At 38.8% G+C, this 22,283-nt stretch overlaps 1 protein-coding gene and 1 long non-coding RNA gene across 4 annotated transcripts; one reads left to right on the forward strand and one right to left on the reverse strand.

Annotated features, from left to right (window-relative positions):
• Positions 1–2,237: 2,237 nt before the first annotated feature.
• Positions 2,238–3,730, reverse strand: LOC121395630. Its single transcript, XR_005962601.1, has 3 exons — positions 3,339–3,730; positions 3,088–3,233; positions 2,238–2,455 (listed from the first exon to the last, which is right to left on the reverse strand). It is a non-coding gene; the product is annotated as an uncharacterized LOC121395630 (long non-coding RNA).
• Positions 3,731–4,527: 797 nt separating this feature from the next.
• Positions 4,528–20,581, forward strand: LOC108696753. 3 transcript variants are annotated; one of them, XM_041569620.1, is made up of 13 exons: positions 4,528–4,878; positions 9,953–10,085; positions 11,612–11,686; positions 14,539–14,625; positions 15,276–15,296; positions 16,502–16,516; positions 17,123–17,212; positions 17,533–17,583; positions 18,100–18,174; positions 18,305–18,405; positions 18,697–18,850; positions 19,149–19,266; positions 19,716–20,581. In XM_041569620.1, exons 2-13 carry the CDS (start codon positions 10,067–10,069, stop codon positions 19,930–19,932), a joined length of 1,023 nt encoding a protein of 340 aa, XP_041425554.1. In that variant the 5' UTR covers positions 4,528–4,878; positions 9,953–10,066; the 3' UTR covers positions 19,933–20,581. The 3 variants fall into 3 exon arrangements, with proteins under 3 accessions (XP_041425554.1, XP_041425553.1, XP_018081859.1); XM_041569619.1 differs by lacking the exon at positions 9,953–10,085; XM_018226370.2 differs by lacking the exon at positions 4,528–4,878 and having other exon boundaries at positions 9,021–10,085.
• The last annotated feature ends 1,702 nt before the right edge of the window (positions 20,582–22,283 follow it).

The following is a 22,283-nucleotide window of genomic DNA, read 5'->3' on the forward strand; positions in this document are numbered from 1 at the left end:
TCCATAGGTTCAAACGCCAATTAAAACTTCGTGACTACTATAAAGATAAGACTTCCACTAATCTCACTCCCTTTAGAGCAAAGAGTGTTTTTGAACCTCCCAACACAGCTCCAGCTATTTCCATCTTTACTCACTTGCTAGCGAACGATTCAAGGGACTTACATCAAAATAAAGGGAAACATTTCTCAAATTTGACTCCCAGGGAGAGAGAGGCCCTTAGAACTTTACGAGAGGATAAGGAACTCATCATTAGGCAGGCCGATAAGGGGGGAGCAATTGTCCTGTTAGATAAAGAATACTATACAAAAGAGCTCCAATCACAGTTAGCAGATGAGAATACTTATGCTCCTCTAACCAATGACCCTACCATCACATATAAATCCAAGTTAGATGCTTTGATCAGAGTAGGTTTTTCAGCTGGCTGGATCGATCAGAATACAAGCAATTTTCTCACCACCCCCTATCCTAAAATTCCTTTCATCTATTCTCTTCCTAAAATCCATAAATCCATAACCTCTCCCCCTGGGCGCCCCATCATCTCTGCCATTGGCTCTCTGTTCCAACCAGTAGCACAATATTTGGATTCTTTCTTACAACCTCATGTTCAAAACATGAGGTCGTATATTAAGGACACTACTCATTTGTTAAACCTACTGAAAGAAGTTGTAGTACCGGATGAGTGTTTCTTAGTGACAATGGATGTTTCCAGTTTGTACACTGTCATCCCACATGCAGACGGGTTGGCAGTGTGCAGGGACTCCCTCCACAAATACCATCAAGGCCCCCCCCCAGTTGAATTTTTAATAAACCTATTGGATTTAGTACTTTCGCACAATTACTTTACTTTCAATGATGCGTTCTATTTGCAGATCTCAGGGACCGCAATGGGCTCGAATGTAGCCCCCTCGTTCGCCAATTTGTTCATGCAAATGTATGAGGAACAACATTTACTACCAAAGGGAGGTGAAAGGATACTATTTTACAAACGGTATATCGACGACTTGTTTATGTTATGGCAGGATACTGAGGACGAACTGATAGTGTTTCATGACTCGTTAAACACCTTAAATTCTCCCATCAGAGTGACTTGTACTTATGATAAACAGACAATTGACTACCTAGATGTGAGTATTTATAGACAAGGTAACAAGTTAGGTACCACACTGTTTAGGAAGTCCACGGACAGAAATAGCCTGATACAGGCCAACTCGTACCATCCATCCCATATGTCCCGGGGGGTCCTATATTCTCAATTTCTCAGGGTGATCAGGAATAACTCCAACCGGGAAGTAGCGGAAAAACAACTCACTATGCTTTCAACCCAGTTTTTTTCCAGGGGATACACCGAGTCCATGATTAACGAGCAATTACAGAGGGCTTTGGCACATACACAAGAGGACCTACTACAACAGAAAGTGACTAGCCCAAAGAGAGAAACAGATCCCATTTTTGTAACACAATGGACGGATGTTTGCCCTAGTGTGAGAAGGGCACTACGAAATAGATGGGATATAATTAATACAGAGACAGACTTACCTTTTTATGGGAAGAAAGCGCCGATGATGGCCTATCGAAGAGGACGAAATCTAAGTGACATATTGGTGGTTAAGATTTAACGAAAGCTCCTAAAACTACATGGCTGGATCGTCCTCTCAAGACAGGGTGCTTTAAGTGTGCCTCCTGTTTGACATGTGGGGGTATGACTCAAGGAACTCATTTTGCACACCCCAGAACTGGGAAGAGGTACAAAATACAACATAGAGTCACGTGTACTTCAGATCATATTGTGTACATGGCCTGGTGCCCTTGCGGACTTTATTATGTAGGAAAGGCAACTACAACATACCGGGAGAGAATGGCCAATCACCGGAGCGCTATACGTAGCGCTCTGGCAACAGGAAAAACGGATCAACCAGTACCGAGACATTGGCTAAAGATGCATCATACATTACCACAGTTTCGGCACATGATCATTGACCATGTGCCGTCTCCAAAGAGAGGTGGTAACAGGAACTTATTATTATTAAGAAAGGAGAGCATGTGGATATATACACTTGATACAGTGTCTCCAAAAGGCCTAAATGAGATCCTACCAATGTCCCCATTTTTTTAGAAAAAAACATACAAATAGATCTCTGAGTGGGATACATATTGTATGTTGCATAAGCTGTTAATATCCAGATGAAAACCACTACTAGAAGGGACCAGTTTGTGGTAATGAAATAAGAGACTTTTGTTCGTTTTTTGACTTTTTGTACTTTATTTAGATTTTTGGTTTTTCTGCATTTTTTGTACATTTTTTTGGTTATACATGGTGACGTTTTGATTGATTTTTTCGGCCTCTTGTTGGACCATGTGGGGAGGGTCGTCTGCCGACAGTTCCGTGACTGGAGCTGGGCCCATTGAGGACGGAGGAGTCTGATGACGAGTATGGACTGCTTCCTTGCGAAGGGATCTGAAATAAAAGGAGACATTGTAACACTTTGGACTCAACAAATTTGCACATAAGCGATATATGCTTATGGTTTTGACTCAATAGGTTCATCATTTTGAGCCCACGTAGTAATTGTACTAACCCATTAATACATTATTTGCTGCTGTGATCTAAAGGGTTCTCTTGTTTTTAATCACTTTTAGTGTGTTTATACTTATATTACAACCATGGGATACCACAATGGAGGAGGAGAGAGGGAAGGACGGCCAGTGAGGAACGCGGCTAACCCAAGATGCTGGGCTCCCCGAATGAAGTTTGGGCGTTATTATATAAGCGGTTATATACTACCTGCTCGGTCACCTGAGGTAAGGTCTCGTAATGCGATCCTGGTGATAACACTTACTACCTATGGCTAAGGTACCGTGCCCTCCCGGTGGGTCAAATATGGATGAGCGGTGCTGGGGGAGGAGGATCACCTCCCTTGATGTTCCGATCGCCTAAACAGCGTGTTCCGGGCAGAGAGAAGGGGCAGAGAGGTACGGAGGGCCACAGTGGTAGACGTCGCTGACAGTGAATAAGTGACGCCGATTTACATGATGGCGGATGTGAGGCTGACAGGAGAGCGCGGGCTCGATACATGGAATATGACTTACCTTGGGTGGATGACAGGTACGGTGGAACTTCGGGTTGAGCCTATGTGCATCCTAGGTTGGGTGATGCCTATTCCTCGGGGCGATACATGCAGCACCTCCTCCTTGTTCAATTGGCGGCTCGGCAAGTGAGGTAACGAATGGTTGTCCTACACATGAGAATCACTTTTGTTAAACACATTACATAGGCAGCGATCACAAACACGACATGCACTATGTTAAAATGGATCTATACACACTTAAGCACGGCTCACCTACACTGCACTTGGTGGTCCTTTGTTGCACATTAAAGGGAAAGTAGCCCCCATGGATAGATCTCTTTATACACGCTCACTATGACTCACTGACGCTTTTGATGATGTCACAGGTTGATTGTTTGGCGCCATTTTTGTGTTTAAATTCAGTATTGTTTGCTATGCACTGTGTACCCCACCTGAGGAAGGTTCCTGTATGTGAACCGAAACGTCGGAATAAATTTTTCACTTTTTTTCACTTACAAGTCCTATGTGTGCGGTTTGTATGGAGATATATACAAGTTAGTAATTTAACCAGCACCTGGGCAGTTGCCTTTATATAAAAGTGTGCTCCAGCTTTTGGACTTGCTATATATATATATATATATATATATATATATACAGGTATAGCATCCCTTATCCGGAAACCCGTTATCCAGAAAGCGGCAAATTACGGAAAGGCTGTCTCCCATAGACTCTATTTTATCCAAATAATCCAAATGTTTAAAAATGATTTCCTTTTTCTGTGTAATAATAAAACAGTAACTTGTACTTGATCCAAACTAAGATATAATTAATCCTTATTGGCGGCAAAACCAGCCTATTGGGTTTATTTCATGTTAATATGACTTTCCAGTAGACTTAAAGTATGAAGATCCAAATTACAGAAAGATCAGTTATCCGGAAAGCTTATATATATATATATATATATATATATATATACACACACATATGAGATTATATAGATTATATAGATTATTATTATTATATATTATTATATATATTGTTATTCTGCAAAAAGCCTAAATCTGAAAATCCGCCATCTCAGACCTGTGGAGGTCACATATAAGTCAATAAGAGATGTGCCCATCTCATTTTGAAGATATCATGGTTTGTGCTGCGTTTAGCCTGAAAAGATGATAAATTCAGGGTTTTCGGGTGGAAAAAAATCTTATTATTCTGGTTTTCGCTTGATATTATCGGGGTTTTTCCTGATCCGATTTATTCTAATTAGTTTATTGATAAATAAGGCAAAATAGATAAGGCAAAATCAGGGATGGAAGTTTGGTCGAGCTTTTTTTTCATTTTAATTATGAGATAAATTCAGATTTTAATAAATAACCCCCTAGCATGGGCGTCCACAGAGGGGGGCAAGAGGGGGCAGTGCCCCCCCCTGGCATACCCCCCAACCGTCCCGTTTTCGGCTGTCTGTCCCGCTGTCCCGGATAGTGGACTCAAATGTCCCGCATCCCTGTGTCTCTCTCGCTCTTCCTGTGTTTTTCGCCGAAGTCTCGCGAGAAGAGACTTCGGTGACGTCATAAATCTCATGAGACGCGGAGAAGAGAGGGCAGTGAGCTGAGGAGGGAGCGCAGCCAGTGGTTTGGAATTGGGCGGCAGTATTTGTAGGTTTTTTTCCTGCAGCACAGCGCGTGGGGGATTGCTCTGCACGAGGAGCACATATCATTTTACAGCCTGCATGCGCTGCTGGTTCAGAAATGAGTCACATTCTCAACACAGTCGCATCACATGCCTTCTTCTTTGACTCTCGCCCCCCAGAAGGGTATGTCAAAATGCAGATTTAGTGGTCTGTTTTTTCAGTGTCTGGGGAGTTGAAGCAGGAGAGAGCTGAAGTTGTGTGTGGGGAAGGGGGGGGGCGTGGAGGAGCACAGAAAGAAGTATTTAATCTCACTTCACTAGACTGTATTTAGGTGGTTAAATTGAGGAAAAAGGTAGCTTTTTTTATGAAACATTCTTTAATCATAATTTTTCTACAGTTATCATTAGCCATGATTTGCCTGCCTAGCATGTAGCTGCAGTGCTACCAGGGCTGCATTAAATGTGTGTTTCACCTATAAGTTAACTTTAAGTATTTTACAGAATGGCTAATTCTAAGCAACTTTTCAATTGGTCTTCATTATTTATATTCTATGTTTTTTTTAATTAAATACCTGCTTTTTCTGACTCTTTCCAGCTTTCAAATGGGGGTCAGGTCACTGATCCTATCTAAAAACAAATGTTCTGTAAAGCTACACATTTATTGTTATTGCTACTTTTTATTACTCATCTTTCTATTCAGGCCTCTCCTACTCATATTTCAGTCTCTTAGTCAAATCAGTGCATGGTTGCTAGGGGAATTTGGATCCTAGCAACCAGACTGATGAAATTGCAAACTGCAGAGCTGCTGAATAAAAAGCTAAATAACTCAAAACAAACAAATAAAATAATTAAAACTAATTGCAAATTGTTTGAGAATATCCCTCTCTACATCATACGAACAGTGAATTTGAAGGTGAACATCCCTCTTTAATATATAGGCACCTAAAGGCATGTGCCTAGGTCTGTGGCTTTAGGGAAGTGGCTCTTGTTTGCCTATATAACTGTTTCTTTGACAGCTTAACTCTTGAATCTGATATTCTGACCACTGACAGTGCTGTTATATTGTTTTTTCATTGAGTTTCACAGAGACACTGAGACTTGAAGGCTGAGTAACGTAATTGGAGGGGTAGATCTAAGCAAGGTATGCAGGCAGGCAGTGGCGTAACTAGATATTACTGGGCCCCATAGCAAATTATTTTTCAGGCCCTGAAAACGTTTAGAATTTGTGTTTTACCAAGTATTATTATAATTGTATATGAATTAGGGCCTCATGGGGCCCTATAAATCCTGGGCCCCCTGCAGCTGCAGGGTCTGCTTCCTCTATAGTTACGGCCCTGCAGGCAGGATAAAGGAGTGAATAGAGTCTTATCTAAAGGGTAACAAACATACCAAGCTGCATTTTTGTGAATGTTTTTGTTAAATGGGCGTGACTTATGGGGGAGTGGCCATAAAGTGGGCGTGGCCAAAAAAATTTGCGCGCGGCAGAACCTTCTGTCCCTCTTTTTTAATCACAAATGTTGGGAGGTATGCCCCTGGGACTGTGCACATAAGTTTCCACCTGTTCGTGCATTGGCCCCAGCTTACTGTGGTTTCTGTCGCAATCCCTCGAAGATTTTTCTTCTGTGCAGCAGAGTTTTCTTTTAGCTCCTTCCCTAGCTGCTCGCTCCCCCCTCCCTTGTCACGGTGCTGCTGGATCGTATTACTTCAGCTGTGACAGAGAGAGAGAGCAGCCAGGGAGCATCTGATTGGCCAGTAGCACAGATTGCAGCGCGGGAGAAAACGAAGGAAGGAAAGCCCTATCTATTGCAGTCTGCAGCCTTGTACTTGTGAGTTCTGGGGGTATTTATACAATTACTTGCCCCTGTGCCATCTGTTTGTGTGTTCTGCTGGTATTTATGTATGTACTTGCCCCTGTACCATCTGTTTGTGAGTTCTGGGGGTATTTATACATGTACTTGCCCCTGTGCCATCTGTTTGTGAGTTCTGGGGGTATTCATACATGTACTTGCCCCTGTGCCATCTGTTTGTGAGTTCTGGGGGTATTTATACATGTACTTGCCCCTGTGCCATCTGTTTGTGAGTTCTGGAGGTATTTATACATGTACTTGCCCCTGTGCCATCTGTTTGTGAGTTCTGGGGGTATTTATACATGTACTTGCCCCTGTGTCATCTGTTTGTGAGTTCTGGGGGTATTTATGCATGTACTTGCCACTGTACCATCTGTTTGTGAGTTCTGGGGGTATTTATACATGTACTTGCTACTTTGCCATCTTTGTGTGAACTAGGGTTGCCACTTGTCAGACAACCGGTATTTTGAAGGGTTGCCCGGGTCAAAACTTCCTGGATGGTTTTTCAAATTAGGGAAACTGTGCAGGATTCCCTTGATTGACCCGGCGATCGGCTGATCGCCGTGGCATAGCTCCACCCCCTGATGGCAGTGACACACCCACCTATCTCACAGGCCCGCCCACAGATGACTCCTTGCCCCACCCTGGAAAATTTTCTGCGGACACCCATGCCCCCTAGGTGTAACTCTGGAAGAGACACCATTTAAGAACTTGATTTTTTTCATTGATCAGTTCCATGTTAGACTAAAAAAGCAGCGTTTATTATCAAGGGCTTGTCTTTCTTGTCTTAGGATCTTAAACCCAAAAAATGAATTCATACATTTGTTCACAATGGTCTTCTGAGCAATTTTGCTCCAAAAAAAAAAAAAAAGTTTTTTCTAAGATATTAGCAGATTTAGAGAACTTTATACTGCCAGGCAGGCTTTTAGCTCAGCAGCTTTCTGAAGGCCCAGAGTGTGAGGGATCCTAACTGTCTATGCAGTGTCTCTACTGCTCCTGGATTCAGTTAATCCTTCAGTTACTGACTCTCATGCGAGCCAAAAGTCTGGATTTGGAATTTTAAACTGCAAATATGTCAGAAACTGCTACAATTTAGAAATAGATTCAAATGGCAAACGTGTTCGGGGAAGCACCCTGATTAAAGGGGTTGATCACCTTTACATTAACTTTCAGTATGCTGCAGAGATTGATATTCTGAAAAAAATTGCAGTTGGTCTTCAGTTTTTGTTTGCGGTTTTTGAATTATTAGAACTTTGTTCAGCTGCCATTTTGCTGGGAATCTCAGCAGCTATCTGTTTGCTAGGGTCCAAATTACCCTAGCAACCAGGCAGTGGCTTGAATGGGAAACTGGAATAGGAGAGTAAAGAAACATAAGTAACAAAAAATAACAATACCAATGAAATTGTAGCCTCGCAGAGCAACAGTTTATGAGCTGCCGGGGACCCCCCCCCCTTTAAAGGCTGGAAGGAGATAGAAGAAGGCAAATACAACTATAAAAAAAATTAAAACGAAGACCAATTGAAAAGCTGCTAACGATTGCCCATTCTATAACGTACTAAAAGTTATTTTGAAGGTAAACTACCTAAACTAACTTTTAGGGGGTTATCAAAGGTCAAGTTGATTTTTACCTGAAACATTTGTGTTTTAGAAGGTATTTTTCAGTAAATTTTTCGTTTTTTATTCAGCAGCTCTCCAGTTTACAATTCTGCCAATCGGGTTGCTAGGTGCCAAATTACCCTAGCAACCGTGCATTGATTTGAATAAGAGCCTGAATAGGAATGGGAGAGGCCTGAATAGAAAGATAAGTAATAAAAAGTAGCAATGAATAAAATTGTAGCCTTACAGAGCATTTGTCTTTTAGATGGGGTCAGGGACCCCCATTTAAAAAGTGGCATGAGTCAGAAAAAAAGGCAAATTTATGTCCAATTGCATTAAAGTCATTATCGTGTTAAATTATCGCTGGCGACAAAATTGTCAACGCTGTCAAAATCGCTGATGGCGTCAAATTTTTTTTGGACTCGACAAATTTTTGGCAGTTCCTCAAATTTATTTGCCAGCAGTGAAACACGTAAATTTCCCGCAAATTCACGCCTCCTGAATAAATTTGCCCATCACTAATGAAGACCAAATGAAAAGTTGCCTAGAATTGTCCTTTAGCTTAAAGACGAACCATCCCTTTAAGTTTAAGGGGCACATTTACTTTGCTCGAGTGAAGGAATAGAATAAAAAAAACTTCGAATTTCGAATGTTTTTTTTGGCTACTTCGACCATCGAATTGGCTACTTCGACCTTCGACTACGACTTTGAATCGAACGATTCGAACTAAAAATATTCAACTATTCGATAGTTGAAGTACTGTCTCTTTAAAAAAAACTTCGACCCCCTACTTCGCCACCTAAAACCTACCGATATTCGAAGTCAAAGGATTTACATTCGGCAGACGAATATCGAGGGTTAATTAACCCTCGCTATTCGACCATATGTAAATCTGCATTTAACAGTTTTTATGATTTTTTTAAAAAAACTCAAATACATTTTTGGGGTTTAGATCACTTTTAAGACATTTTCAGTGTTGAAAAGGAAACATTAACCACAAGCTGAAGTGTAAGCCCATCGACAGTTATTAACCAACTGTAAATCAACTTATTGTGTATGTGAAAAACCGCTCATTTTTAAGTGTCGCACACACAGCACCTCTTAATGTGGTATATTGAGTGGGCAAGTGTCAGAGCAGTAGGCTGCTTTCTTGCTGTGCCTCTTGTACAGGTATGGGACCTGTTATTATTTCTGTATGAAAGTGGAATACTGTATTTCTGACAGAGTAGATTAAACACAATAACATTAACAGAAATATATATAGAGATCTACATTGCAGCTAAAAGTTGAAATCGGACACACATCCATCAAACATCAGCCATTATGACATCATAATGAAGGTTTCTTTACAGTGTGCTGCTTTTTTTTAAAGAGTGAAATATATTTGGCAACGTACATAAAACACACGTTTATGTCATTAATATGTAAGGTACATGGATCTATGTACTGTAGAAACAAACTAGTTGAGGTTAAAATGTTTATTTTCTTATTTTCCAACAACAAACTGCTAGATATGTTAATAACACCTGTGTAAACAAAGGCGTGTCAGCCATTATGACATCACAGTGGCTCAGCCATTATGACAATGTTGTGGCTTTGTTGTTTTAACATCACCATGGCAACATAATGACATCATAATGACTATTTCTTAAGTGTACAGTTTCTCGCTGTCTCATTCTGTTTGTTGTTTGTGTACGAGCAACAAGCAAAATGAGTTTTCTGAATTTTTTCAAGAATCTTTTTATTCTACTTTTATTCTTTTTAATATTAATTGAAAATCCGCTTCCTGCACTTTCATGCCTACAATGCGACAAGGAGTCTAATACCGTCAAAGACCAATTTATAGAGTTTATTAAAAAGGGACACAAGAATGTGGAAATTGGAACCGCTGAAATTTTTACGGCTTTCTACGATGACTTTATCGACAATATGGATGAAAGGAGACTGGGTAATTATTAGCTCTGTAATTAATATGCAATGTTGGTAGGGTTTTTTAAAACCGTATTTCTTGTTTAATTATTGAGCTTTTTAAAGCTTATTTCTGTTATTGCTATTTAATTATATTGCTTTAGATGCTAAAGACTGAACAAAATACAGTAGCATAAAGCAATCCAAACCCTTATGTGACTTCAGGGTTCAGAATTAGTGATGGGTGAATCTCTCCCGTTTTGCTTCGTCTGAAAAATTTGCGTATTTCCAAAAAATTTGGTGCATCCCTAGCCAAAACTGCGAAAAATTCACGAAAATCTAAAATTGATGCCCACGTCCAATTTTCGATGCACATCCGAAAAGTCGCTTGCGTAAATTTTGCCGCTGATGTTAAAGTCCGGGCATCCGAATAGTGTTGACATGCTGCGATGTTGATGCAAGCGACTTTTTGGACGCGTGTCCAAAATTTTTTGACGTCAGCGAATGATTGAACAATTGCAAATTGGAGTGCTATTCTGAGACAATTTGCAATTGTTATTATTTGTGGTTTTTGAGCTATTTAGCTTTTTATTCAGCAGCTCTTCAAGGTTGCAGTTTCAGCAATCTGGTTGCTAGGCTACAAATTACCCTAGCAACCATGCATTGATTTGAATAAGAGACTGGAATAGGAATAGGAGAGGGACTCGGTAGAAAGAAGAGTAATAAAATTTAGCAATAACAAAACATTTGTAGCTTTACGGAGCATTTGTTTTTAGAAGGGGGTCAGTGACCCCCTTTTGAAAGCTGGAAAGAGTCAGAAAAAAAAGGCAAATAATTAAAAAACTATAAATCAAAAAGAAATAATGAAAACCAAATTGAAATTTTTTGACGTCAGCGAATGTTTGAACAATTGCAAATTGGAGTGATATTCTGAGACAATTTGCAATTGTTATTATTTGTGGTTTTTGAGCTATTTAGCTTTTTATTCAGCAGCTCTCCAAGGTTGCAGTTTCAGCAATCTGGTTGCTAGGCTACAAATTACCCTAGCAACCATGCATTGATTTGAATAAGAGACTGGAATAGGAATAGGAGAGGGACTCGGTAGAAAGAAGAGTAATAAAATTTAGCAATAACAAAATATTTGTAGCTTTACGGAGCATTTGTTTTTAGAAGGCGGTCAGTGACCCCCTCTTGAAAGCTGGAAAGAGTCAGAAAAAAAAGGCAAATAATTAAAAAACTATAAAAAAAAAGAAATAGTGAAAACCAATTGAAATGTTGCTTAGAATTAGCCATTCTATAACATACTAAAAGGTAACTTAAAGGCGAACCACCCCTTTACAATCTGCCCCAATATCTCATGGCAAGAGATTTTTATTGCTGTTATGAACATTTGATAACTATAACCCTGGGGATTTGCCAAATCCAAATCGTGCTATTTCAGATTATGCTGTTATTCCTCAATTTTTAATATACTTCAATAATACTTTATGGTTCTAGTAATGCACTTTCAGACTAACCCAAAATGTGACATTCAAGATGAATGATATAATCTGTTTCTTTTTACAGATAAACTTGGAATAACTGAACTGGCCAAGGAATTCGGACAAATCATCAAATCTATAGAAGCTACTATATCTAAAGGTACCCTTTATTTTACTAGAAAATTAAATATATTTGGAGAGCAAAATAAAAACTGTATTAAACCAAAATAAAGGTGGCCATACACTGCCGGATCCAGTTGTTTGGAGAGGTCGGTTAATGTGCAAATCTGGGTGTAATTCAGCCACCCATGCACTGGGCCAAATTCAATTGATCCAACCAGCTCAATGATCGGTTCCTACTAGGGATGCACTGAATCCAGGATTCGGTTCGGGATTCGGCCTTTTTCAGCAGGATTCGGATTCGGCCGAATCCTTCTGCCCAGCCGGACTGAATCCGAATCCTTATTTGCATATTCAAATTAGGGAGGGGGAGGGAAATCGTGTGACTTTTTGTCACAAAACAAGGAAGTAAAAAATGTTTTCCCCTTCCCACCCCTAATTAGCATATGCAAATTAGGCTTCGGTTCAGTATTTGGCTGAATCTTTCGCAAAGGATTCAGGGCTTTGGCCGAATCCCAAGTAGTGGATTCGGTGCAGCGAATCCACTATTTGGGATTCAGCCAAATCCTTGGTGAAAGATTCGGCAAATTAGGGGCAGGAAAGGAAAAAGTGGAAAAAATTATTTTTGTGACAAAAAACGTGATTTCCCTACCCGCCCCTAATATACATATGTAAATTAGGATTCGGTTCAGCCAGGCATAGGGATTCGACCGAATCCGAATCCTGCTGAAAAAGGCCGAATCCCGAACCGAATCCTGAATTTGGTGCATCCTTAGTTCATACACTGGGGCCTAGGGAGGCCTGTCGGACAAGGAACCCATCAATGTGCACTCCTCGTCCAATGGAATTTTAATCCTTTCAAAATGATATCTGGCAAATGGGATTTTAATCATTTTAAGCTGATATGTGGCCACCTCAAGTGCAGGCTTGATTCTATACTATTTGTTTTTTCATGAAGTTTTAGTCCCAGGTATGGCGATTGGATAAGCTTGAAGAGAAGGTCAGATTTCACCCTCCATCCTATCCAATCCCTGTCCAGCTCTACCGGGTCTTAATAGAAAACAAATAGTATAGAAGCAGCGGAGGGGAAAGAAACAGGAGGCACTACAGTTCCGCCCTCCTCACCCAATTCTGCAGCTCTCTGACAGACGCAGGGGCCTTGCCACATAGTATTAAGGCACAATTAATCATTACAGAAGAGTTAAAATGTGGATTTCCTTGTATTTAAAAGAAGTTACATGCTTAACTTCTGTTAGTAGTCACTGAGGGTTCTGTGACCATATAAAGACACAAGGCTGCAGGCTGAGTTACACAGAAAACTCTGAGTATCACTCATGTATTATAAGGTATAATGTACCCCCTACTGTAAATGATAAGGATATTAGTAGTCACTGAGGGTTCTGTGACCATATAAAGGCACAAGGCTGCAGGCTGAGTTATACAGGGAACTCTAAGCATCACTTATGTATTATAAGGGATAATGTACCCCTACTGTAAATGATAAGGATATTAGAAGTCACTGAAGGGTTCTGTGAAAATATAAAGTCACAAGGCTGCAGGCTGAGTTATACAGGGAACTCTGAGTATCACTCATGTATTATAAGGGATAATGTACCCCCTACTGTAAATGATAAGGATATTAGTAGTCACCGAGGGTTCTGTGACCATATAAAGGCACACGTCTGCAGGCTGAGTTATACAGGGATCTCTGAGTATCACTCATGTATTATAAGGGATAATGTACCCCTACTGTAAATGATAAGGATATAAGAAGTCACTGAGGGGTTGTTCTGTGACCATATAAAGGCACAAGGCTGCAGGCTGAGTTATACAGGGAACTCTGAGTATCACTCATGTATTATAAGGGATAATGTACCCCCTACTGTAAATGATAAGGATATAAGAAGTCACTGAGGGGTTGTTCTGTGACCATATAAAGGCACAAGGCTGCAGGCTGAGTTATACAGAGAACTCTGAATGTCACTCATGTATTATAAGGGAAACTAATGTGGTCCTATACTTTTAAAAATGGATGTTGGTTTGGACAATTCCTCTCCCTTAAAAGCCACATACTGGCGGGGGAGGATAGATCCTTCATACTGAAACCAAGGTTCAACAGACACTGATTACAGATAATGCTATTATGCAGAGAAGTAAGAGAAGTTTTAATACTATGGCCAGAGGCAAACAAGTTAGCGACCACCTTATGGGTTTACCTTGACGTGGTATGGTGGCTTTTCAACTTTATGATCATAAAAACCCCTGTTTTGTAAACTTACTTTTGAGACAGGGGACCAGGGAATGTGCATTAAAACTAGCACTTCCATTATACTTAAATATACAATAACTTAGCCTTCAGAGTGCTTCCACCCCCCCCCCATTTTTGTACATTATAAGGGATAATGTACCCCCTACTGTAAATGAAAAAGATATTAGAAGTCACTGACAGGCTCCGTGACCATATAAGGCTGCAGAATTTTTAATATATTTTACATTAATTACACTTAAGTGAGAAAGGCAGCTCTTTCTGCACATAATTGTTTGCAGTTTTACCCCAATATATGAGTGGATGAGTACAAGATCATCGTATGTTTACATGTGGGCTGCTTTGATTTTTTTTGCCTGGGCTGTTTTTTACTCCCAGTCCGGCTCTGCTCAAGTGACTTTACCAGATTAAAGGGACAAAATTGAAAGGTTAATATTTTAAATAGCATTACAAAAAATAACTGCTGTTTGGGTTAGACTGTTAATAAGGCAACAATTCAACGTCCCTGCCATTAGGAATGATAATAACGTTTTACCTAATGCATGAGAATGTCATTCTAACCAATGTCCCAATATATACAACTTTAACTTTTTCTGAACTTTTCCTTCTTTTTCATGTTTATGAAGGAGGCAGACTTATGGAGGTCATAAATACCAAGTTCCAAGAGCTAAAACTGAAAGCTGAAATAATTTTTGCAACATTTGAAGAAGAACGTAAGTAATTTACCTGTACAATTGGATTGTCTTGTCTTACATATGCATGAATCACCTGCATCACAGGTTTATTCCTTAATGGAGAAGGAAAGGCTAAAACTAAGTAAGCTTTATCAGAAAGGTCTATATAAATACACCAGTAAACCCTCAAAGTAATGCTGCTCTGAGTCCTCTGTCAAAATAAACACAGCATTTATTTCCTTCTATTGTGTACTCATGGGCTTCTGTACCAGACTTCCTGTTTTTAGCTTAAACCTCCAGGGCTTGGGCTTGAGCATGCTCAGTTTGCTCCTCCCTCCCCCCCCTCCCTGCTGTAATCTGAGCTCAGAGCTGTAAGTGAGCAGGGAGAGACTCAGGCAGGAAGTGATGTCACACCAAGCTTATATGGCAGCTTCTATACTAAACAAACAGTGACAGTGTCTAGAGCTGTTTACTCAGATATGGTAAAGCATTCTGCAGAATAAATATAGCGTTCTATCTTGCACTATTGTGGCTAATCTGTTGCCAATAAACCGTCTTGGAGCTTTCCTTCTCCTTTAATAGTAACTATCCCCAATAGCTATGTCAGTTTTATCTAAAACATTCATTTCTGAGAGATATGTTTGACCTGAATTAAAACATTAACTATTGTTTTCTCTTTTCCTTTTCAGGTGCATGCCCCAATCTGAAAGGTAAATTGGCTTTATAAATCCTGATAACTATTGTGATGAGTATTTAGGCAGCAGCAAGAGTAGAGTAATGGATTTGGCACTCCAAATTAGGGATGCACCGAATTCACTATTTTGGATTCAGCCGAACCCCGAATCCTTTGTGAAACATTCGACCAAATCGAATTTGAACCCTAATTTGCATATGCAAATCAGTGGAGGGAAGGGAAAAAGAGCCACCCATGCACTTCCTTGTTTTGTCCTTGTTTTGTGACGAAAAGTCACATGATTTTAAGGATTTGGATTCGGTTCGGCCAGGCACAAGGATTCAGCCGAATCTGAATCCTGCTGAAAATGGCCAAATCCTAGCCGGATACCAAACCGAATCCTGGATTCAGAAATGCACAAATAATCTAGATTGTCATTTCATTTTTAACCTTGGGGCTGAATGAATAACTATGTCCCCCCAGTTCTATCTGCCCCCTTAGTAAATAATCTGTAAAATGATCCAACGAAGCAGCATAATTATTATATTATATTTAATACATAATTATAAAAATGCAAAAAGGAAAGGTTGTGGGAGCACTCCATGGCTAAATAAAAATGTACTAAAATACAATGGAAGTGCTACTGATCTGGCCAAATTAACTACAGACATAGAGAAAAAGAAGAGAAATTGATCAATGCACATTCCCTGGTCCCCTGTCATATAAGTAATCTATGCAGATCCATATATAATTATAAAAATGCCTGGAAACTAAAATGCCCACTTGAGGATGCTGTGCCTCTTCATATATATTGATAGAATTATCTTCATTCACTGTGGGGCACATTTACTAAGCTTCAGTGAAGGATTCGAATATGCAAAACTTTGAATTTCGGAGTATTTATTTGGGTACTTCGACCATCAAATTGGCTACTACGACCTTCGACTACGACTTCAACTTGAACGATTCGAAGTAAAAATCATTCAACCATTCGAAAGTCGAAGTACTGTCTCTTTTAAAAAAAACTTCGATTTGAAGGATTTCATTGATTTTTACTTCGATCGAATAACGTATTTGCCCAAAATTCAATATTCGAATTCAAAGGATTTAACTTCGAGGGTCGAATTTGAGGGTTAATTAACCCCCAATATTCGACCCTTAGTAAATGTGCCCCTACTTGTTTACATGTGTTATAATTCCTCTTTATTAACTCTTGACTTTTCTCCTTTTTGTCTTTTCTAGATGGCTTCAATTGTGGTGAGTACAGTACCAATCTTCTGTGACCGAGTAATATAAATAGGGTTTGGTTATTTAATAATGTGTCGTTAATACTATTATACTATTGTTGTACTATTTTTACATCCATACTATCTGGTGCATAGGGTGGGTACCTGCAAGTAGACACAAGGCATGCAAAACTTCATGCAATACTACCACACTCATATGTATGATCTTATATTATATATAACGGCCATCTGCACTGATGTGTATACCCCCTGTGACACCTGTCTGATTAGAGACCAATGCAACAGACAGACTAAAGAGTCTTGTTTTTTGCTGTTAGTGCTGATAATAATATGCTTTGTAGTTAAGATGCTTATATTACAGTTAAGGATTCATACAAACCTTAAATGAATTCATGACCCTGACTCTGCAAAGGAAAAGTAACCTATAGGCATTCCAGCAGAGATATTAAGGGCCCAATGACAAAAATTAGATTTAAGCAGTTCTAAATGTAATAGGTTGTGATAGAAATAAGAAAGGGTTGATGGAACTATAGTATAGATCCCGTGACAGGCCAGTCCAGCCCTTGTGACTTTAGCTCTGTGTAACTTACTGTTGATATATTTTATATATTTCTAGGAGTTGTTGAACAGAAAGTCACTCAATGTGGCACATGCACAGAGCGGAATATGGTGTGTGTTGGGGGCTCCAATGAGAGCACATGTGATGGTAAGATGTTTTTATTATACAGCTTTCATAAAATAATTCACATAATATGTGTACTCATATTTATAAGGATTGGGGTGTTTCAAGTTTCCCTACACATAAGCTTCAATATAAAGAGACATTTCTGCCTATAACACACTATGTATTGGACGTCTAAATCCAATAGTGAACGGGATAAAAGTTTGTGATTGGGGGCTTCAGAATAGGGGGTTATACAATAATATAATAGACATGTCACTTTATTGCTTGGGGGATATTGATTGTTAACGGTAGAAGGATTGTTGAAATTCATTTCCTAATCAATTTCTTTTCTTTTTCTTTAGAAATGGTGGCCAAATGCCCGATGTGTGTGTGTCATGGAGAATCATGTCATCGTAAGTTATCAAAGGCTTTACATTCCCATCTCAACCCAATACAATATTAAATAACGAATCAATAATGTTATACGTTCCTAATAGTTTGCAAAATAAAACTGACAAACGTGGGAAAGAAAATTGAATTTCTGGCAATTTTTCCATTCACAACAAACTGTCAATAGTGTTACAGTTAATTGTCAATGTAATAGCAAGTGAAAGTTGTGTCTGTCTGTCCCCTTGCTATGTTCTGCTATTGACAATGTATCAGAAAGCAGCTAATTGAATAGATCTATGAAGAAGCATGTAGTGTGTTGTCATAACAGGGAATCCTACATGGTTTAAAGAGTCAGAACCAGCTGTGCTAAAGAACACAGGGAAACTGCTTTAGATTGCAATTACATTTACAAAAGAACATTCAAATCAATGAAAAATGGAAAGTTGCTAGAATTATATTATCTTTCCCTAAACATAACAATTGTGGTTATGCCTCTGCCATGAATAAAAATCTGACTATATTCAATTCTATATCTGCAGACAAAAGAACCGGGAAACCATGCCACCCTTGCAAGGACTACGAGAAGTGCCTTAATGAGGTTTTGCATTGCAAAGGTGAGTTCCCTTTTGGGTGTTGATAGGTTTCTACTGCCTTTATTTCACTCCCGCCGTTGGATTTTATTAATATTCATTCACGACTTGAAATTAAAGCATTCATTTTTATTTTAATACTTGTATTTTCTAGATCAGGAAATCCAAATTCTTGAAGGAGAATATTTGGTATTTGACTGCAGCCTGAAGTTTCTCGAGAGCGTCGACGAAGAGATTGAATATGTTTTAGAAAAGGTAGATTGCCACAATTCTCTAAATATCACAATTAATCAATTGATTTCTCACATTGGAGGGTGAGTAAGAGTGAGAAGGAGAGGATTATAAAGTACATATAACTGTAGCTATAAATTTATATTCAAGAAGCCACACAGAGTGTCCAATGTGATTTAGTCTTTCCTCTTTACATTTAAGTTTCGCTTTACTGACTTGTTTCATGAAAGGTCTTTAGTTTGCCAATTTCGTTAGGAATCCTTTATATTTGTCACTGTCATATATAATGGTTTCTGTCATGTTTTTGTTATGTAGAGAAATGAAAGTGGCGTTGTCCATGAAAAGACTTCCAGATTGTCCCACCTTCTGATACCTAAAGCTGACAATGAATCTTCAGGCCATTACGTTTGTACAGCAAGGTCCAAAGAATCCACGTTTCCAATTAGCAGAGTGGAGTTTAACGTAACAGGTAAGTATTTATAATTACGTAGCACTGCTTCAATCATTTGTGTCTGTCTCTGGATAGATATAATGAAAACAAGTACAGCATTCAGGGTACTAAATACTGACCTAACATCTTCACTCCATATCAGATTTTCCTGAGAATTACAGACACATTGATTAGTAAAAACATTTAAATCTCATCACACCTTAAAGTCACTCTCAATAATAAGTATCTTCTAGAATATATATTTTTGTACTATCATTATTTAACATTTATGCGTTATTACCCAGTGTACCAATATTCATCTTTGTTTCTTCAACAGTTTCACCTCCACCTCCACCTGAAGATAACATTACAATTAACAAGTGGATCAAGATCACAGTGATAATTGGTTCTGTTATCTCCTTCGTGATAATTGCATCAATATACACTTGCATAGGGTGAGTGTGCTTTTTATTCTTTTACATTGAGAATTAAAGCCTTTTGTACATGGAATAATTCTCAAGCATTCAACTTCTAATTGCCCCTAATTATTTCCTGATGCTTCCCATTCTGTTCCATGGCTATGGCCTGAAAATAGCAGCAGTGGTCCTTTACGTGTGATTGTCACACAGGCTGGTGCTTCCATGCAATTCCTACTGGTATACCATAGTGGATAAAATCAATCACAATATTCCTGTGTACCATAGGCCTAAGTGATAGCTGATATTAATAATAACCCTCTAGGCTGTAACGTGTAAAGCTAGTTAGATTAATGTAGCTAGCTAGATTAAATCTTGAATAAACCAAAGCCTTCCAGGGAAGGGAATTGAGCTTTATGAGGAGCTTTGAGAAATAAGGATTAGAACCCTTGGAAGTTGCCTCAAAAGACAATTTTTTAATGTTTCAGGTTATTAACGTTAAAAAGGAAAAGAAACTTGGATATTCGTGCAGAGAAGAAGTTAATGAAACAGAAGAATATCTCAATGTATACTCAGAAGAGTAAGCAAACAGAACTGGGAGAAGTGAAGATCACAATGGATATTGAGGAGTGTAAGCCAAAAGAACTGGAAGAAGTGAAGATCACAATTGATATTGAGGAGAGTAAGCCAACAGTGAAGAAGTAAAGATCCCAATGGATATTGAGGAGAGTAAGCCAGAAGAAGTGAAGATCCCAATGGATATTGAGGAGAGTAAGCCAAAAGAACTGGTAGAAGTGAAGATCTCAATAGATTTTGAGCAAGAGAAGAGCAAGTCGGACTATTAAAAAATGGCGACACAAATAGATATTCTTTTCATCTATGGCTGAACCTCAAGGACTTTCTGTTACATGCACTTCTATCAGTGCGTGTTAAATGCCATACCATTTTTTAAATGAACTTATCCTGGACTGAATATTTATACAGTGATCCCTCTTTATACCTCCTTATTTTAACACCAGCTACAGTTATAAGAGGCTGAAGTTACATTTAAAGAACATATGGAAAGGAAGGTGTTAGAGGGATGGTGGTGGGTTGGGGGTATAAAGAGGGATCAAAAACTGCTGCTATATATTCAGAACTGTCTGTATATTAAAATCTTGGCCTATATTAAAACAACTTTTGCATTGTGAGTTCTAAATGTGGTGATTAGTGTCTTAAATTGCACTTTACATATTACATATTGTACTTGGGTAAGTGAATGACCCTCAGTAAGATCCATCCATGTTGCTCCCACCTTAGTAACTGATTTTGATTGATGTGATTAAAAAGCAAGTATAATAAAATAAATTATTAATTGATGTCTCAAATGAATGAACTGAAATATAAAGGGCGAGTGCAATTGGACAACAGCCTAAAATAAAAGCAAGTTAACATTAAGCAGCAGTGATACTAGAGTTAGGAACATGAGCACTGCTTGAAGTAAACGTAAATCGGTTATAGTAAGCAACTGTCACATATTATAGTACGTACATTTTCCTCTGTTTGGATGGGTCTAATCACTGAGTTATAGTACAGGTGTGGGATCTGTTATCTCGAAACCCGTTATCCAGAAAGCAACGGATTACAGGATTGCCATCTCCCATAGACTCTATTTTAATCCAATGATTTCCTTTTTCTCTGTACAAAACAGTACCTTGCACTTGGTCCCAACTAAGATATAATTAATCCTTATTGGAGGCAAAAGAATGCTATTGGGTTTGATTTATGTTTAAATATTTTTTAAGTAGACTTAGCAGAATGGAGATCTAAATTACAGAAAGATCCCTTATCTGGACCCGCCAGGTCCCAAGCATTTTGGATAACTGGTCCCCTACCTGTATTCTATAATTATTAAGTGGAGACTGTACTAGTCCGTTTTTTTTTTTTGGTCAGGGTTTTTTGGACAAGAACTTACATTTTTACTGGAAAAATAAAACTTTAATTTTTACAGCTTTATTATACCCTGAAGCTGCTAAAAGTCTGAATCCGAAAATCTGCTCAAACCTGCCGTGGTCATGTGGAAGTCACAATTCATGGAAGTCATGTGGAAGTTTACAATTTGAAGATATTGTGATCTACACTGGGTTTCGTCTGATAATCCTAAAAATTCTGGGTTTTTGGGTAATAACCCAAAAAAAAAAAACGAGAGATTCGGGCATCAAATCCCAAAAATTTGTACGATTCGGGTATTCACTTGATTTTATCACGTTTTTTCCCCACCTTACTTTTTTGAGTTATTTTATTGATTTAATAAGATAAAGTCGGATGGGAGTTTGGGCGAACTTAATAAACGATATAAAATAAATTAAAGGTTTAGTAAATAACCCCCTTGTTTAATGTTTAAATCATTTTTTAAGGTTTAAGGTATGTAGATCAAAATTACAGAAACATCTGTTATCCCCATGTCTTGAGCATTCTAGATAACAGAATTCTGGATAACAGAATGTACCAATATGTTAGATGTGAGATAGTTATCGTGGTGGTATTTATAATCAAGGGGTTGCTTAAGAGAAGAAATAGTATCCACAAGAAAAGTCTGCTTATGGGTTGAATGTATCATCCATCAGCGGTAGTGCAATCCAATTGGATGTTAATGTCCATCCATAAATCAACATAATTTGTTTGTGAAACTCACTCATTTTTAAGTGTCACTCCACATTCTTTATTTGAAGTGTGCAAGAGACAGTCTTTATGACATTACAATGAGGGCTTCTTGCTCAGTCTCTTACTGGGTGTAAAATAAAAGTTGAATAGATTTGATAATGTACATAACAGGCATGTATGCCATTAACAGATGTGTATAGGCATGCAACAAGTGATATGTTTTCCCAGCATTTTAATATCAATATTTTTATTCTACCTTAGGCACAGACCCACAGTTAAGTCCAATTAGGGTTGCCACCTTTCCATACGGCGGAGACCGGGCAAGGGGGCAGGGCCGTGATGTCAGGGAGATAGATGGGAGTGGTTGTGACATCAGGAGACGGGGCTATGACGCAGCAATCACTGATTGGCTG

The sequence above is a fragment of the Xenopus laevis genome, chromosome 7L (assembly GCF_017654675.1).
Source record: "Xenopus laevis strain J_2021 chromosome 7L, Xenopus_laevis_v10.1, whole genome shotgun sequence".
Lineage (NCBI taxonomy): Eukaryota > Metazoa > Chordata > Amphibia > Anura > Pipidae > Xenopus > Xenopus laevis.

Bases quoted from the DNA above. Each gene is read 5' to 3' on its own strand.
- LOC108696753 (XM_018226370.2), top strand. From the start codon at position 9,848: ATGAGTTTTCTGAATTTTTTCAAGAATCTTTTTATTCTACTTTTATTC. The intron at 11,687-14,538 runs GTACCCTTTATT...ATGTTTATGAAG, and splicing joins AGAAGCTACTATATCTAAAG to GAGGCAGACTTATGGAGGTC. The intron at 18,175-18,304 runs GTGAGTTCCCTT...TGTATTTTCTAG, and splicing joins TGAGGTTTTGCATTGCAAAG to ATCAGGAAATCCAAATTCTT.